At 34.9% G+C, this 18,364-nt stretch overlaps 1 protein-coding gene across 1 annotated transcript; it reads left to right on the plus strand.

Moving 5' to 3' along the window:
* Positions 1-1,010: 1,010 nt before the first annotated feature.
* Positions 1,011-3,849, plus strand: LOC131031161 (uncharacterized). Its single transcript, XM_057962206.2, has 2 exons — positions 1,011-1,531; positions 2,930-3,849. The coding sequence occupies exons 1-2, from the start codon at positions 1,364-1,366 to the stop codon at positions 3,494-3,496; spliced, it is 735 nt and encodes a 244-aa protein (XP_057818189.1). The 5' UTR covers positions 1,011-1,363; the 3' UTR covers positions 3,497-3,849.
* Positions 3,850-18,364: the final 14,515 nt, after the last annotated feature.

Here is an 18,364-nt window from a genome sequence, read left to right on the forward strand (position 1 = left end):
AGATAAGCAAATGTTGGATGTACGATCATCTCCAACAATTACATAAACATAATAGAATAGCTTTGATAATAAACTAGTGGGTCTTGTTAGATCCTATAATTATTATATTATGACAGTTGCACAAAGAGATAAGAGAATGATACCATCATCTTATTATTTGAAAATTGTAGTAAATATATTGTAATCACATTTCCTAAAGTCTTATCTTTTTTTTTTGAAATCATTTTGCAACTGGACAATTTGAATGAGATTTTTGAGGAGACTAGACTTCACAAAATGAGAGATTTCTTAATCAAGATACATGATAGAAGAGTCGACATTGAAAGAAACCTCTCATTTTGCGAAGTCTTGTCTCCTCAAAAATCACATTCAAATTGTCCAGTTGCAAAATGATTTCAAAAAAAAAAAGATAAGACTTTTAAAAGTGTTCACAAAATGAAGGGTTTAAGGGTTCAAGGATTCAAGAGACCTAATGTTGACCTATTTTCAAATTTCTTTCGATATCAATTCTTCTATTATGTATCTCGATTAAGAAATCTTTGGTTCTTTGAAATCTTGTCTCCCCAATTAGACCTCTTGAATCCTTAAACCCCTTCATTGATAAAAACTATTAATATTAAAATTCATTCTTCATTATCATGGTTAGATGTACAATCATATCGCAAACATGTACCTTTTTTTCCATTATTGTTTTGACAGTCAATAATAATATTCGAAAAACTAGCCGATCTTGTTTAGATTGGGCAATATTTTAGTTGAGGAGGTAATGATATCTGAATCAGCATCTCTGTGCCCACAAACTCACATCTACCGACTGTATTTTGCATGAAATGTGTGGGGCGTGACTCAGACAGATTTTCTTTTTCTTTTTTGCACTCAGACAGTTTTCTTACATTAACATTCACCAAACATTATCATCCACGTCGACCATTCCCAAGATATGCTTTCTTTTCAGTGAGATGCCCACTAACATTACGTACAATCATAAACTATCTTTACTGACGAAAAAATTGCTGTGGAAAAGCTATTCTACTGGCTGAAACAGAGGAGCCCCCATCGTGGCGAGCAAGATGAGGAATTGATTTCTTGTTGCTTTGTTTTTTTATGAATTATTTGTGCCGTATTAGGATGAAAGCACAAAGTTCAGTGCCCTTTACCTCCTGCCCCCACCCCCACTCAATCAATTAACTACTTTTCAATATTCCTTAATTCTCTGTCAATCTCCGCAGTGCGCCACGAATTCCAACGGGTCACCACTTTCTTATTGGATTGAAATTCTGGTATATTAAGGAATCACAAGCTCTGTAGTTTAGTGGTGAAACTTTTTCTTTTGTTAGTGTTACCTGTTGAAGAGGGAAGAGCTATGGCATGGAAGAAAATATACTTAGATCTTGCACTGGTGCCTCCTTCCCTTTTTCTGTTGGTGCTATATCACATTTTTTTGTGCTACAAAATCAAGAAAACGCCTCTGCAGACAATTACAGGGGTTAACAGCGTTGGAAGGCGACTCTGGGTTGAAACTCTGATAGAGGTGAGATTTTATTTCAACCACTATTTTGGGTATAGAGTAGAATAAAAAAATTATCAGTTAAAGGGACTATTTAGACTGGTCCGATATCACAGGAGGTCACAAAGGACCTCATCCCATCATCAAATTCTATTTCGAATCAAAAGTTTATCACTTTAATTTCAAGATATGATATGACTGGATTTGAACATGGATCTTTCAGTTGAGAATCTTATGACTTTGTCATTTAAGCATAACTCATTGAAATTTATTTATGATTTTTGGTACAAGTTAGATGAAAAAAATTTAGAGTTTTAATCTTAAAATTTATATGGATAAGTAGGTTTTAGTTTAATTTGTGAATGTTAGTTTGTATTGAAGTTGAATCTTATTAAATAATCAACATAATTATTAAATCGTCAAGTTTTCTTAAAGATTTAAAATTTCTACATTTTGCCATAATAGCTTGAAAGGTTTTTGGATTTCATATATCGATATGAAATTGTTTATATATCGATATTGGTATATCACATTTATTATTGTTGTAATCTTTGAAGCGGTAAATATGGTCAGTAGATTTAGACAAATGATCAATTAGTTATTCAATCTTTTCAAGCATTTGAATTTTTCATACAACTTGCACAATGTAAGATCTGCTTTACCGGGGGCCTAAAGCTTTTGTTCTCCTTATTTTTATAAGTATTGATATGAATAGATTTTTGCATAATGTTTTTGATATAACATATTTTTTTGTAGATTAGATTATGAGAGCATTTTTTCAATCACACTTCATACTCTATCATCAGGATGAACAAGCAAGAGTAGAGAAATGAGAATTGAGTAGCAGATCATTCTTCGCTATATTATTGCAATTTTATGATTACGTTCTCATTTTCTTACTCAATTTGGTTGTCTTATTTTTTTGTTATGCTTTTAAATTTAACTCCATTACTATATTATACCTCTCCAATTCTCATTTTTTTGTCTTAAAACTGATTGACGTTCCCAACTAAATTTCTTGGTTCTCAAAGTCACCTCATTTCTATTGAGCAACTCATCTGCTACTCAAAACTCTCATTTCTCTTCTATTGCTTGCGCGTCCTAATGACAGATCAAATCAAAGAACGTGATCTGAAATATTGATGAAGAAAAATGATCATATAGACTAATCCAGAATCTTTCAAGCTAACATTATGAACTATAAAATTTTCATACTTTTAATATCATATCTTTTTGAAAAGAAGAATAAAAATATAAAAAACAAAGATACATAAAACTGAGAACATGATGGAAATCTTCTCTCCTATAAAATTTGATAATAGTACAATCTATAATTTTTTTATTTCTTATTTTTTATTATACTTTTATAATCTCATAAGCCAATTTTAACTTCTCCTGAACATAATATCACCATTGATGCAGGACACAGATAAGAAGAACATTCTGGCAGTTCAAACAATGCGAAACATGATAATGCAATCCACATTGGTGGGCACAATTTCTGCTTTGTTGTCAACAGGATTGGCTGCAGTGATGAGCAGCACATACAGCTTGAACAAGCAGCAGCCTGCAGAAAACACCATACTCTTTGGTGCTCATCACAACGAGCTCTTAGTTGCAGTCAAATATGCCACTCCTTTGATGTTTTTGCTCTTAAGTTTCTTCTGCAGTTCACTCTCCATCCGCTTCCTCAACCAGGTGGGTTTCTTGATAAATGTTCCTCTGCATGAACCCTGTTTGATTTCATCAGAGTACGTGAGCCAACTGCTGGAAAAGGGCTGTGTATTCAACATAATTGCAACAAGAATACTCTACATTGCATGCCCTTTGCTTATGTGGATTCTTGGACCCTTTCCAGTGCTGCTATGCTCGCTGGCCTTACTGCCTGTGCTCTACAATCTAGATTTTCTTCTCATATCTAAACAGGGCAAAAGTGCAGGAAACATGGTAGAAGATGTAAAAACCAAATTATGTTATCGAATTTTATAGAATTGCACTTCTTCCTCTTCAAATCACGCCCATTCTTGTTGAATCGCAGTTTGCAGAGTTTATCCACAAGGAAGATGAGTGATTTAACTGTATATTTAGCACCCTCAAAGAGAAGAAAGATCTAAGTTTAACCTCTTGGCTTTCAAGATGCAAGATAATCCAACAGCATTAGATCTTCGTAAGGGGATTATATGTGCTCTAAAAATAAATTAGATCCAAGAGTTCCATTACTGCAATGAAGGTAACAAGTGCTCAAGGAATCTTTCATTCCACTGTAATATTTAATTATGTACTTTCCCTTTTCACTAAAAGAGTGTGTAATTTCATTATTGAAATTTATACATTTTTCTAAATACTTATAGTAAATAAGTAATATTACTTATAGTGAAAACCAAAGATTTGTGAGACTTAGAGAATGGCACTAATGCAATGAAAATGGTTTTAGTCTATTGTTTGAAAGGGAAAACCCAAAATCTTGAGAGATTATTGAAGATCATTCATTTTATATATAAAGTATGGATTTGAGATTTTTATTAATTTTTTTGGAACATGCGATCATGTGAATTCAAACTTGATCACAACTTATTCTTTCCTATTTAAATAATAATGGAATAAGACGTTCTATTATAGAAAGTAACTTACAAATGGATAGCAACTCAAGACATGTAAGTGGGTCAGTTTATTAATTTTTTATTACTTAAATTTATATTATTATATTTCATTCCATGCTTATGCTTATTTTAATATTTTTGGTTGATTTACTATTGATCAAACCACGGGGGCTTCACCTGCTAGGTAATATGATATCACATGCATTCATATTAGGGGGTTTAATATCCTCAAAAATCCAAAGCAATATATTGTTGATATATTAAGGACGTAGGGGTTTTATAAAATGTCATCCCGAATACAAATATTTGAAGGTATTTTTTATTCATCAAATGTCAAAAGTAGGGGTTGGACATAGGACTTCCACATGTGTTATCATTGGTGGATCACAGGAGTCAAAAATAGATTTTGTCGATGGTCATCCTTTTTGATGTGTGCCTCCACGTATACATAGTCAAGTCGGCAAGATGAGATTTGAACTTTGTCGGAACTCAAAATTTCATTAGCGACTTTCAAGTGTCATCATCGGTGGATCGCGGGAGTCAAAAATAGATTTTGTCAATGCTCATCCCTTCTGATGTGTGCCTCCACGTATACACCGTCAAGTCGGCAAGATGAGATTTGAACTTTGCTGGAACTCAAAAGTAGGGGCAAAAAGTGATGAAATGGCTAACTAGCCAATAGAAATATACTGCGGCTAGTGTTAGACACCGCCAAAAAAGTGAGAACAATTTGAACATAGGCACAAACTGGTGTTGTGAAGGACAAGTTGCATGCAATAAATGCATTTTTGAATTTAAGTTATATTCATTTGAGTCAAACAGTGTTTATTTAGAAGGCGGGAAGTAAACCTCATGGAAACTTGCAACTTCAAGCCCTTATCAAGATTTACAGTCAAAGAGGACCGAGGAACAATACTTAATCAGGTATTTCGAAAAAATCTTGTACCCTCCATTTAACTATTATTCTCATTCATTTGTTTTAACTTAGTAATGTCGATCATGGAAAGCGCTATTACATCTGTGAAAAAAATTAGTAAAGTAGGGTGAAGAACACATGAAGAACCATCATTTGATCTGTAACTAAGAGCTAGTGAATACTGATTACAGTTTACAATATCTAACAATACCAATAGAAAAACACTAGAAAAAATGCCCATGAGCGAGTATGGAGATCTCAAATAGAGCCAAAAAAAATGTCACAACAACATAATTTATTAAAAAACTATAAAGTTTTTTTAACATAAGTATTGTCATAAGGGGGCAACTCCCATATGTTCAAAAACTGAAAACAAGAGCATAGATATTAAGAGGGGGGACACCATGAGGACATAGGGGGGATCATTGATAAGAGAGGGGACACAGGGGTGATCAGTGTTATAGATAACCTATCCCCTTTCCAATCACTTTCAACCTTTCTAAGATCTTTGTAGGGAACAAAACGTCATTATCATTCATGAAGGCCTCAAACTCATCCATGTCGTATTTATGGCCTACCCCAAGTTTGAATAACTTCCATGCTTCAACCTTTTTTCTCTTTCTACCTTCTGCATTAAGATCAAAAAAATCAAGCATGATCTTTGACTGTAGCACAATCTCAAGGGTCCCCAGCGTAGTCTTCACACCTTGAGCATTCTCCTCCTTCACTATGCGATGCACAATACCATAAGCATTAAGGGCATATCCCAAAATGTGAATGATGGGGGAGAACAAGTTTTCATAAACAATTCCATCATGTACATGCTTGTTAGCTCATAAATTTATCCCTAAGATGTTTACCACGGACATCTTCTCCTCATCGTTTCCTTTGTTGAATAGGTGGGGAATCTACTCCTTCAGAGATTCTTTGAGATTGTTTGTGCTCTCACACAAACACTTAACACCAAAGAAATTCACCATTTTCTATACATAGTCTTGATGAAGGAATCATTGCTTCATAGCCTTCATAGCTTTCATATACTAACGATAGAAACAAATCTCAAAACAAAGCTTTTTGGGATTTGTTTCTGAAATTATTGCCCAAATTTTCAGTTTGTTGTAGATCATCGTCATTTTGTTGAAAAGGATAAGACCCTTTCATCCATCTGCAACCTGTTATGTTCAAACCTACATATTATACCTTTGACTGCAAAAATAGATACTATTTGATAATTCAATCAATTACTTTTCAGTTCTAGCAGAAAATCAACTCATCGAGTTCCAATGTAATCTTTGTTTTTGATTGGGACGCCAAGCTAAACCCTAAACACACTTTGAACACATAGGAAATAATGATAGGAAGTTCAAGAAAATAACAAGTTCCTACAAGTGACCTGTTAGAGCCGTGACAAGAACTTGTGCAACAAAATGTAAGTTTTCAAATAACTAACACATTTTCAAATGTATGCAATAGGAACTACAGTGAATCAATAGATCAACAATAACTAGGAAACAACATTAGCAAACAATGAACAACAATCGTTTATTTGTTTATTCAATCTTCCACAAATATGTTTACAAGTTTATAATCAATTTCTTTACACTACAATGTCGACCTTCAACCCATTTACCCAATTTGCTCCTATCATTTATGTCACACTTCTACCTGTATTCATCATCCCCCCTCACTCTGTCCACTCACCATTTATATCTTCAAGCCCACACCATCTCTCATTCTACTTGCTCCTTCCTTCTATCATTCGACGACCTTTCATACAATGATCTTCCACTACCTCTTCTTGTCGTCCTTCATGTTACAACCATTTTATGATGGTTTTCCCCATTCTAAAACTACTTGGTTTTCTCCATATTTGAATCGGGTTTTCTTTCCCAACCAAGACCTTTCCCCTCTGTTCGGCCTCTCGAACTTGACCTGCTCCCTTTGTTATTCCATTCTCTTTTGTTTGACCGATTCCAGCCTCTTCTGTTATGTACTGGTTATCTCTACCAACCAACCTTCTACTTTTGGTTCTCCCCCTATTTCACCATTCGTTGTTTTCACCGACTTCTCCACCTTTCTTAACTGTTTCACTAGCATTTGTAATGAATTCTTTTAAACTAGTCATTTACCCTTAAATGCTCATCTTCTTCTTCCCAAAGGCAAATAACTCATCTTGTCCCACTTCTTGCCATGTGGTGATATGATCTATGACCATCCAATCGGATCCAGGCTACACAAAGCTTAAGCAAAACACTAAAACCACGAGTTAACACAATGCTCTTGCATCAATTTTATCCTTTCAATGGCCTCACGAATGGAAAACTTTATCACCAAAATGGAGATTTTCAATCTTACGGAATGCAATTGCAGTTCCATGTGAAGCCATGTCATTCTATCCAAGTAAAAAATGTTGATTTACACTTATCTGAAACTAAAAGATCTCATAAATCATGCCTCGGTAAGCCCAATTCAAATAGCAAGGAAAAGAAACAATTCCTCAGGCTAACTACCAAGGAAAACAAACACCTTCATTGACTCTTAATTTTCCCATTTCCAAATTAACCCCTTCATGTCTAAATTTGACTTTCTTTTTTCATTTAGGTATGAATGCACTAGGATGAAAATACACATCATTTCATAGCAACGTTAGAAATAGACTTCTAAATTTTTTATTATAATTTTATCCATTACTTAACCAACAAATAGTTGCATGTGGAAAATAATGCAGATGTATCCAATTGTAGATATGAAATATGTAATTGTTACTGGTGAAGAAAATTTTGTTGTTAGCATAGTGATTTGTCCAAAAGGTTGTACACTCGTTGACATCTGTCATGAAATTGTCGATGATGAACTCATTGAATATATTTCCGCATTTATCAGTGCGCTTGGGCATCCTTTAAATATAAAGCAAGAACAAAAAATGAAAGCTACAACAACACTTATAGGCATCAAGAGGAAACATGACACATTGTATGTTGGTACGGTTGAGTCAAATATAGTAGAAAGTACACACATCCCTCAACACAATAGAGAGAGTGTGGAGGTAGGTATGCATAAACAACCAAGAGTTGGAGATGGGTCTAAGTCAGTGGAACAAACCATAGTTGTTGATCCTGATGTATTGGTGTCTTGGAATCATAAAGTGAATAGTTTAATGGAAGAATTTATCAATGAGAAACTTGCTCTCAAAGTATATTCACAAAAGGGAGAGCCTAAAATAAAGATCCATTGTGAAAGTTGTGGCATTGATTATGGAACAAGGGAAGTGTCCATGGCAACATGAACAATTCGTAACTTCGGAAATAATCATATGAAAGCAATGTCCCATCAACGTCACATTTTAATGGAGGGAAATGGTGAAAATCATTCAAGTAGCATAGAAAAGCAGACAATTGTGGTTAGAGATCAATTTGAGATTGATCAAGCAATTAAAATTCTAGATGATTTCAACAAGACACAAGATCCTAATTTGTTCAAGGTGGTGGAAGCAACACTTGCAGGTTATGAGGATAAGAAAAAAGTAAGAGTGGAATGTACACGATGCAATAAATGGTTTTGTTTGGTGCCAACAAGAGGTAATATTGTCATTTCTCTAAATGAACACATGAAATCAAAGAAGCACACCATTGCTACAGATAAGGATTCACATGATACGATTGTTTTAAGCAGTGGCACAATCGAGAGACCCAAGAAGCCTACCAATGATAAGTCCCAACAAAGTTTGACTAGGTTCTTGGTCCCATCATCACCATCTGTATTACACAGGGGTTCTACAATTGCATATCCTTCTACTTTAGGTGTATTAACTACCCAAGGTCAAATTTATTTTGAATATGATATGTTGTTGTATATGGTGAGAATGGAAACAACAATGTTGAAAGACTAAATGAATTCAACCTCAAAACCCTAGCCTAACAACAACAAAGATCCACCATAACATATGAAGATTACCTAAGACCATGCAAATCAAATGAAATCACAAAGATTATACCATCACATGTCCAATAGGGTTTGGATCTCCATTCTTCCTATCTCCATTGATCTTTCTTGATATATTTTCTCTCAGATTTTATATGTGCACAAGAGCTCAACAAAGAACGGAAATGTGGTTGCAAGTAGGCTTGATTGCATATGCAAGTTCGAAAGTGTAATGTAGGGTAGTCCACTGATCAGGGTTGATAATGAAGGAAGCATCTCCTTATATAGAAGACACTATATGAAATGGAGGGATAAGATTAAGAGGTGTAAAAGAGGTCGGCTATGATTAGAGGGTAGGTAAAGAAAATAATAAAATAATGAAAGGGGTAGGTACTGTAGGAATTAAGAGATGAATGACATGTGTCATGGGTAGAAAATAAATAAATTAAATAAATAAAGATTTATTTAATTAATAGAGGAAGTGGGATCAATTAAATAAATAAGATATTTATTTAATTTAGGAAAAGGGTTATTTAAATAAATAAAAGTATTTATTTAAATGAGAAATAAGGCTAGAAGAGGATAAATGAATTAATTAAATAAATAAAGATTCATTTAATTAATAGAAGAATTAGGCTAAAGTAATTAAATAAATAGAGATATTTATTTAATTAGACATGACAATTTTAGGTGTCTACAGTTGTAATTTGTTCATTTTTTATTTTATCATCTTATTAAAGGTCATTCATGGCCATTGATGTTGCAATGTTGGGGGTATTGGTATTCCTATATTAGTAGAAATGGAGAGAGATTAGACACAAATGTCCTAATGGATGATCAAAGGGGTGGAAAACTATGGGCCATAGATAAGCATACCAAGATGATGTTACGTTGTGAGGGTAATGAGAATTGTATTGATGGCACATATAGACATATTCATTACAAGAGGGCTTCTGAGATAGGGATCCCATTTGAATCATTGACATGCAACTTTTGTAAGATTATTCCAAAATGTGATAACTTTAGGATGCATTTATATCATGAATCAAAATGTGCCAATAAAAGACATGGGAGGGATAGAGGGAGAGGGAGAAGACTAGACTATTTGACTCAAAAAGAACTCAGAATAGCTGCTAGGTTTCAAATGCTAGCCAAAGATAAAGAATGCAAGCTCTTTGGTGGTAAAAGACAAAGGTTGTTATACTCTTTGTTAGAATGAGATCCCTAAAGGAGAAGTTGTTTGAATTGCATGAAAGGAAGGACGTCTTTAGGTTTTGCAAGGATGTTTGTGAGGCACATAAACAAGGAAAATTTCAAGGTAAAGATGCAGTTTGGGATTTTGTCAAGGATATCTTTCATAATCTAATGCATCCAAAGGTAGGGAGAAGGTATAGCACATCCACTAAATCCCTTTATGAGATGATCAAGTTATGGGGAGGTCCTAGATTACATAGCTTTATTATCTTGAATCTAGATGCTCCTTCAATTTCTACAACTTTGAGACAAGTTAGAAAGTCATTGGCATACATCCTGAGTGAACACGACTACATATTTGAGGTAGTAGGAAAAGTGTATGCTTCTTATAAAATCAAACATGGTATAGATTGTCCAATTCCTATCTACCTTGCTGAAGATGAAACTATTGTGAGAAAGTATGTTAGGTGGGTAGCAAAAAGTGATACATTGGTGGATTTTTGTGGTAATAAAGAAGAACATCAATGCCAATCACATTTCTTGGTGACAGTTGGTGAGGGAGTTGCAGGCTTTGATATCATAACATTCTTTTAAGAACAATGTTATTCGCCACTATGCATGTGTTATTATTGCAAACCCTTTATATGAAATCCTTCCTCGTTTTGTTGTGGTTGCTCATCCAACATGCAATAGGTTCAATACAAATTTTGTTCGTCAACAATGGGAAAGAATTGAATTTTTTGTGGAGGAGACATATGGAATATGATTTGGGACCTATTGTTGGTCATTCCTCAGATGAGGATAATAGAAGAAGACAACCTATGTTGATGGACTATTGTTCAAAAAAAGGTACTCAATATCAAATCCCTTGGGAATGGTGAAGACTAAGTGGGTTGTCAAATTATCACAATGTAACAGGATTGCATGACCAAGACTACATCCACAACGACAAAAAGCTAGTGAATCCTTTATTTAGCGGTCGACGAGATTTTATTTTAGGAGAAGAGATGATAAGTTTTAATCATGTTAGAATGGTTTACATCACTTTTAAAGTGGATGATCACAAGCTTAAAAGTGAAGATGTAGAGAGGATAGATGGACAAAATTCGGGTTCGTCACAATGAATTGCTTTGAGGCATGTTCAAAGTTATTTGAAAGAGATGAGAAGCACATCCACGAAAAGGGTAGAGAGGACACTAGGTACAAAGATATATCTAATGATTGTAGCCAACTACATTGACATTTTTATTTCTCAAAATTTGACTCTTTGGAAAGAGTGTGAAATGCTTCACGAGTTCATCATTTCTTCACGTTATGGTTATGTTGGCTATGAAAAGAATCTAATAATAATGTCAACATAAATTTCATTAGCAGAGAGGCATATCAAGACATGAAAATTTCTTGCCACTCTGTAGTTTTGTTGTTGAGATTGTTTTGAGATCAATACTCTTACTTGCCATATGTTTTGCACCCGATTGGGTTAGATGTACGTGAGAACTTCTTTAGCAAAGTTGGTGGGATGGTTGGAGGAAAAAAGGCATATGATTTCACTAACTTGCTTCACACCATTGGAACCCTAAATTGAGTTGCAGAAGAATAATTTAATCCTTAAGGGCTTCATTTTAATAAATCTCATAAGAAGCAATAAAGTATCTGGAATAGATTGCACCAAGAAAAGATACTAAACATTAACATATTATCAGAGTATGATTTAATATTTACAAATGATAAAATTATAGAAGCCCTCAAGATAGGAATGAAAGATGCACAAGATATTTTATCATCTCTTGGCATGCGACTGGAGAATCCCACATAATCTTCTTGGTGGGTTAAACCATGGATGGAGGACCAAAATTATCCAACATTCCAAGTTGTGGATGAAGTATCTGATGACTCTGCATCGACTCATTCCAACTCTTTATTCCCATCTATGTATTCAGTGGCAAACAATCATGGTGAATTGCAAATAATGGAAAGTGAGTGGAGGCATGAGTTAGATTAAATTTTAGATTCCATTGATGAAAATGTAAAACAAAATTGTAAAAATAGTGGCACAACTTGATGGTAAGGATATGTTCAAAGCTTGCTTGGTTAGTCAATTGAATGAAAATCTGATGTTATCCAAAGATAGGTCGACTAAAGTAAGGAATGGGGTCTACTTTATGTGAGATGAGAGGGCCTCACAAAAGAGTGTTTCAATAAGCTTTGTAATTGGATCAGATTGTGGGGTGTTTTTTGAGAGAAATTCAATACCTCCCATTGAACGTGCTACAAGAAAAGGTATTTCTTGAAGTACAAGACAAGGTGTTTCTTATGGAACCTGGTACATTGGAAGGGTTCAAAGAATATGGAGGAAGGATGGTAATAAGGTGTTTGATTACCATAATGATATTGACCTTTTCGATAGGCCAGAAGGATTCAAGCTTCAATTATGTTGGTACAATAGAATAAAGGGGTAACGCATGTACAAGTATTATTTGACAGATCATGATTTTATGGAACTTGATTATGTCATAACAACAACCAACTTATCTTACAATTTTAGAACAACTTGCAGATGACCTTGAATTCCTTTTTATAATGGTAAAGGAGCCAAACAAGCTTCAAGCTATTTGCACATGTTTCAAAATCTCATTAGCCTCAACTAGAATATGATCTTCATGAGCAATCATTTCTCCTTTTTCAAGAATTCAGTGCAGGTCTTTATATACTTTTCATAAGCTTTAGTAGCCACCAAAGCATTTTGTCTATTCAAGAACCTCACACTAAACTCCATTTGTGACACTCCTTCTTGTTGCTTATGAAGGTTTTCTTCTACTTTGTCAGCATCATCAACACACTTCATTCATTGTGTCATGGAGAAATACTTTCCCAAGATCTTCTTTCCACTCAGCTTCATTTTTATCTTCTCTCCTGTCCTTGAAAAATGCTAGTGGTTGTGTTCCTTGTAGTTTATTGAAATTTTTCAAAGCTTTCCCTAGATGCCTATAATATTTATGATGTTCATTCAATAATAGATTGATATTTGATAATATAGCCTTTGTCTCATCCATTATAGTTACTAATTGCAATTGAACATCGTTATTAAAATGACTTCCATCTTGCTCAAAAACCGTAACAATTCTTGCTCTCTCTTTATGTACCTTTGAGTCAATTTCAATCCAAACTCTACCTTCCTCTGTCTTTTGAGAAGACCAACAATATCTTGGTACTTGTTCCACATTCTTTGGAAATAAGGTAGCATCCGTGCAAATTTATCTTCGATAAACTTTTGAGCCATTTTGAACTTATAAATTCAAAGATCGTTACTAAGCCTTTTAGTTTAATCTTAAGCCTTGATCAATCATATTTATGCTTCTATCCTCTTTTCCTTCTTAATGGCTAGGCCAATCTTCAATTGAGTAGCATGATGCTCTACATATAATAGAAGACCTTGTTGTGTAGAGGTGCTTAATCTCTCATTTAACTCACGATTCTTCTGATCCAACTCCTCATTCTTAGTTATGAGCTTCTCTACTGCAACCTTGGTAAATAATGCAGTATTTAAATTTGAATCTACAACCTATTTTGTAATAACATATTCCACCATGTAAACCATAAATTTCCCCAAAATATTTTGTGGATCTACAATGGTGATAGGCCTCTTGTAAGGTGGATACAAACATCATATAGCCAACACTTTGTCACTAGGCCTAAAATCTGAACCATAGCACAACTTATCTATTTCTTCATCACTTAACTTCAGAGCCAAATCTTGATATCTCCCGAGATTGTCAAAGGAAATGGAAGAGGACATATATGCCCCTGGAAGGAGCATACATCCTGCTTCTTTTAGCAATTGTCTTCCCTTCTTTGGGGTCATGTCCTTGGTTTCTTCACGGACCTTTGCCCAAAATTGTTTGACAACCTCATCTATTTTCTCTGAGGGAGTATCAAGAGTTATTTCATTCAATTTCATTCCCATGAATTTACCAATAAACACTTTGAACTCACTTGTATTGATGAAATCATCATCAGATACAAACTTCTTGGAAGCCAGAGCTCTAACTTCATCTGTTAAGAAATCAACAATTTCAGCAATGTCATCATCTTGATCATTTGGGGGTTGGTAAGATGGTACATGCACTTGCATTTGTTGCATAACCTCTTCCTCTTCCCCATGGATTATTGCACTTTCTTCCACATCTTGTGATACTTCCAATCTTACTGATGGAGCGGGAGACATTTGAGCTAAATGAGAAACATCCCTATGTCCTTACACCATGATGGATAAGACAATGGATGAAGGTGGGGAAATGATTGGTACATTTGATGTTAACCTAGATTCATGTTGCAGTAACAACTCCATTCTTCTAACTTTATCATCAACGTCTGCAAATGCACCCTTATATGTAGGGTCTACCAGCTTTCTTGCTTTCTCAACTTGTCAGATTCTTATCTATGCTTTAACCCTTTCCACAATGGCTTCATAAGTGGGGAAATTCCTTGTTAATTCCTATTTGAGCACAAATGTGTGATTGTATGAGCCCAAAGTTACACAACTTCTTACAAATGTGATGTATCCTTCTGAATCAAATTTTTGGCCCTCTGAATGTAGGGCTAACTTATAGCTATCCAAGAGATTAATGGCTTTTGCAAAGCCACTTGATGAAGAAACTTGAAAATCTCCAATCTGAAGATAAGAAGGGAGAAAAGAGGCCTTATGTGACTTATCAATAGGAGAATCTTCCCCACACATCTGTCTGATTATTTCTAGATATGTCAGTTTTTTGAGAACTATCAAAGGTAGCAAATGTGGTTATCCCTCAAATCCATAGATTTTTATGTAAGTATGCTTCTCTATGATGTATCAATCACCCCAATTATTGTTTATTTTAACCTTTATCTCATTTTCCCTTCCTTTAGGCCTCAAGAACTTCATGATCTTATCTAACAGCCTTGAAGGGTTATGACCAAATAAACCATATAGTTTTTTAACAAAATGCTCCTCAAAACAACAACATTGGGCACGCATAAAACCACAGTCCCAAATAGATGTCCACAACTACACGAGACACCTTTCTCCATCATCATCAAATTCCTTAATGCACGATTCATTATAACTCTAGACTCTATTTCTCTATCCAAAAAATAATAGTATATGCATCAATAAGGAATACCAATTGAATGTGATAGTTGAACTATCCCTTTGGATACGGATGAGGGCATTGTGAATCCCTTCCACTACAAAGCAAGGATAGTCAAAAGGTCTATTTTCAACATTTATTTGGACATCACAAATCAATACTATAAGTACCTTAGGCATGTGTAACTGTCCCTCAAAACCAAGCACTTGACACACAACATAATAAGTCATCTGAAAATAATTTTGAAACAAATCAACACTATAAGGTGGTAGGTTTGTTTTGTCAAACTTTTAAAAAATTTAACCCAATTTAGACCTATGAAGTGATAGCCACTTTCTCCTATAAACCCCCTCAACACTCTGGTATTCTATTTTCAAGCTACCCAGGTTGATAACCATGTCAGTACCTACTATATCCTCCATGCCAAACACTTTACAAAGAGTGGCTTTACTGATTTCAATCAGATTCTCGTAAATTGATTGAATACACCTTGTATTGGGATTGTATTGCTTTGTAATTACTCTAATCAATTCCACATTTACAAAGACATTTGGGACTACCAATCAAGCCAACCCTAGTCTCCACATTTTACACTCAGGCACTTCTCTATTTGATTTGATGTAAAAATATCTGAAAATGTTATGGCCTCTAAATGACATATAAGCTTCTTTACAATTCCTCTGTGAGTCATGAAATCTATTTGCATGCCCTACAGTTCTTGGCCTTTGAGAAGACCCTGGCAATTGAGCATTTAGGTCATCATAGAGGTTCGTCTCCTTTTGTCTTTTGGGTTTAGGGCCCTCTATCGTAGAGGATTTGGATAAGGTTGACATGTTTTCTAGTTTCTTAATTTTACGGAGGAATCCTAAAGATTGTTTTCTGGTTTTCTTCTTTCTATGGCTATGGTTTCTATTTTTTTTAGCCTTTAAACTTTAACAAATTATAGACTAATGCAAGCAAAGGGGAAAGAAGGCAACTCACTATCCAAATTTCCTTGTCTACAATTCTTCTTTATCTTCTTTGCAACACAATCTCCAGAGCTTGAGCTTGTGTTTTCTTTCGCCTTCAATCGAGTTTTTTCTCAAAATTGAGAAAATTATCTCAAATTGGTGCTTTCATTCCTTGGAACGAGCAGTTGAACAACTTTAAAACTTTGTTGTTGATTTGATTTGATCAACGGTTATCGGTAAAATTTACAAAAAAATTATAAATATTTTAACTGGTGATTAGTTTTGCAACACTTGGCATCGTTAGGTAGTTGAAACATTTTAAAACCATCACTGATGAATTTTGCACTATTTGATGATTTGGATGCCACATATCTGTCATGGTTTAGCAACCTCCTCCATCACCGAGTCGTTGGGATGTGTAAGAAGATTTTGTTGATGGTCATTTTTTCTGATGTGTACATCCATGTATGCATCGACAAGTCGACAAGATGATGTTTAAATGTCACTGAGACGTAGAATCTCACCAACAAGATTTCTCTTTTTGAGTGTCCATCCACATGTGGATAGGCGAGTTGACAAGATAGAATTAGAGCCTCTCATATGCACATGATCTCACCGATCCATCCACATTGGTATCATCACGTTGTTGGGATTGATGACCTCTCGGTGGGACCATGACTTAGGAGTGACTTAAAGAACGTGCAACCGAGAGGCTAGCAAGAAGGCGTCGATCACAAAAATGATGAGAAGGCTTAAGTCATGACTTAAGAGACCAAAAAATAGCTACAAGAAGTCACCACAAGATTATTAGAAAAAGAGACAAGGATTGCATGGGTAACTCTTTTTGAGTGTCCATCTACATGTGCATAGGCTAGTTGGAAAGATAGAATCAGAGCCTCTCCTAAGCGCATGATCTCACCGATCTGTCCACATTGGTATCGTCAAGTCATTGATTAACCTCTACAACCATTGACATCCAAATCAACAGGAGAAAACTAGTCAAACATGGTCCCCACTAAGTCTCAAAGGTTATCGGCAAGCGTTATCACTTCGACAATCTCTCATAAACGCTTTACTGAAAAACAAGGCTACACCAAAATCTATCCCCTTATCATCAACACTCAACAATGTCTTATTGATATGGTCTTATCAGTAGAGACTATCTTCAACATCCTTCTTGAAATGTCTTATTGAACACTAATGTTACATCGAAGTCCAACTTTTTGCTAGAGCACATTAACTGTCTTATCGATATCATAGCTTGTCGATAAGAAGAGTGACTTCAGCTACCGGCTTGAAGAATCTTACCAAACTCTAATGTCACACTGAAATAATCTTATCACCAAGGAAAGCGAACTTTGCTACTATCTTGAAGCATCTTACCGAACTCACATGTTACACTGAAATCATAGCTTGTTGCCAAGACTCGTCAACTATCTTATCAATATCGGTAAGAAGTATGAATTCGATTAACCACTCAAACTGTCTCACCGAACACTAAGGTTACACCGAAATCAACTCTTCATGAAGACCACTCCAATGTCTCAACGAAACAATAACTCATCAGAGAAATACTTGACTTCGGCTAGCTGATTGAAGAGCCTTACCGAACTCTGAAGTCATACCGAAATCAGCTCATCGCCAAGACATATTAGAGTCACACCGAATTTTCTAAAGAGACTAGTCTTCTATGAGAGGTTCCAACCAGTAAGTTTGAGGCATACTTCCTCAACAATAACATAAGATAGAAATATAAAGGGGTATGGAAAATGTTAAAGAAAAAATTGATCATATAATATTTGGTGAAAATAAGGGAGTTTTTTTAATTCGGGCTATGTATTGGGAGGGGTTGACAAGAAAGGAGTTAAGGGCAATATTTTTTGAAAATAGGAGAATTCTTTAGTATGTCACGAATGCACATGATATAACGTAGGTTCACTAAGTGAAGCCCTCGTGGATCAAACTAACTCAAATTTTGAGTCATTTCATAGCTCATGATAATCATACATGGTCGGTGAAGTCTCTAGGTATTGTTTAAGTCCAACTTATATCATTGTTTTAGTCACTCTCTAAATATGGTGGATATTGTCCTTTATATCTTAAGGAAGGTAGTGGTTTTTGTTTGTTATAGACTAGTCCCATTTTTTCTA

This window comes from Cryptomeria japonica, chromosome 7 (genome assembly GCF_030272615.1).
Source record: "Cryptomeria japonica chromosome 7, Sugi_1.0, whole genome shotgun sequence".
In the NCBI taxonomy this organism is placed as follows: domain Eukaryota; kingdom Viridiplantae; phylum Streptophyta; class Pinopsida; order Cupressales; family Cupressaceae; genus Cryptomeria; species Cryptomeria japonica.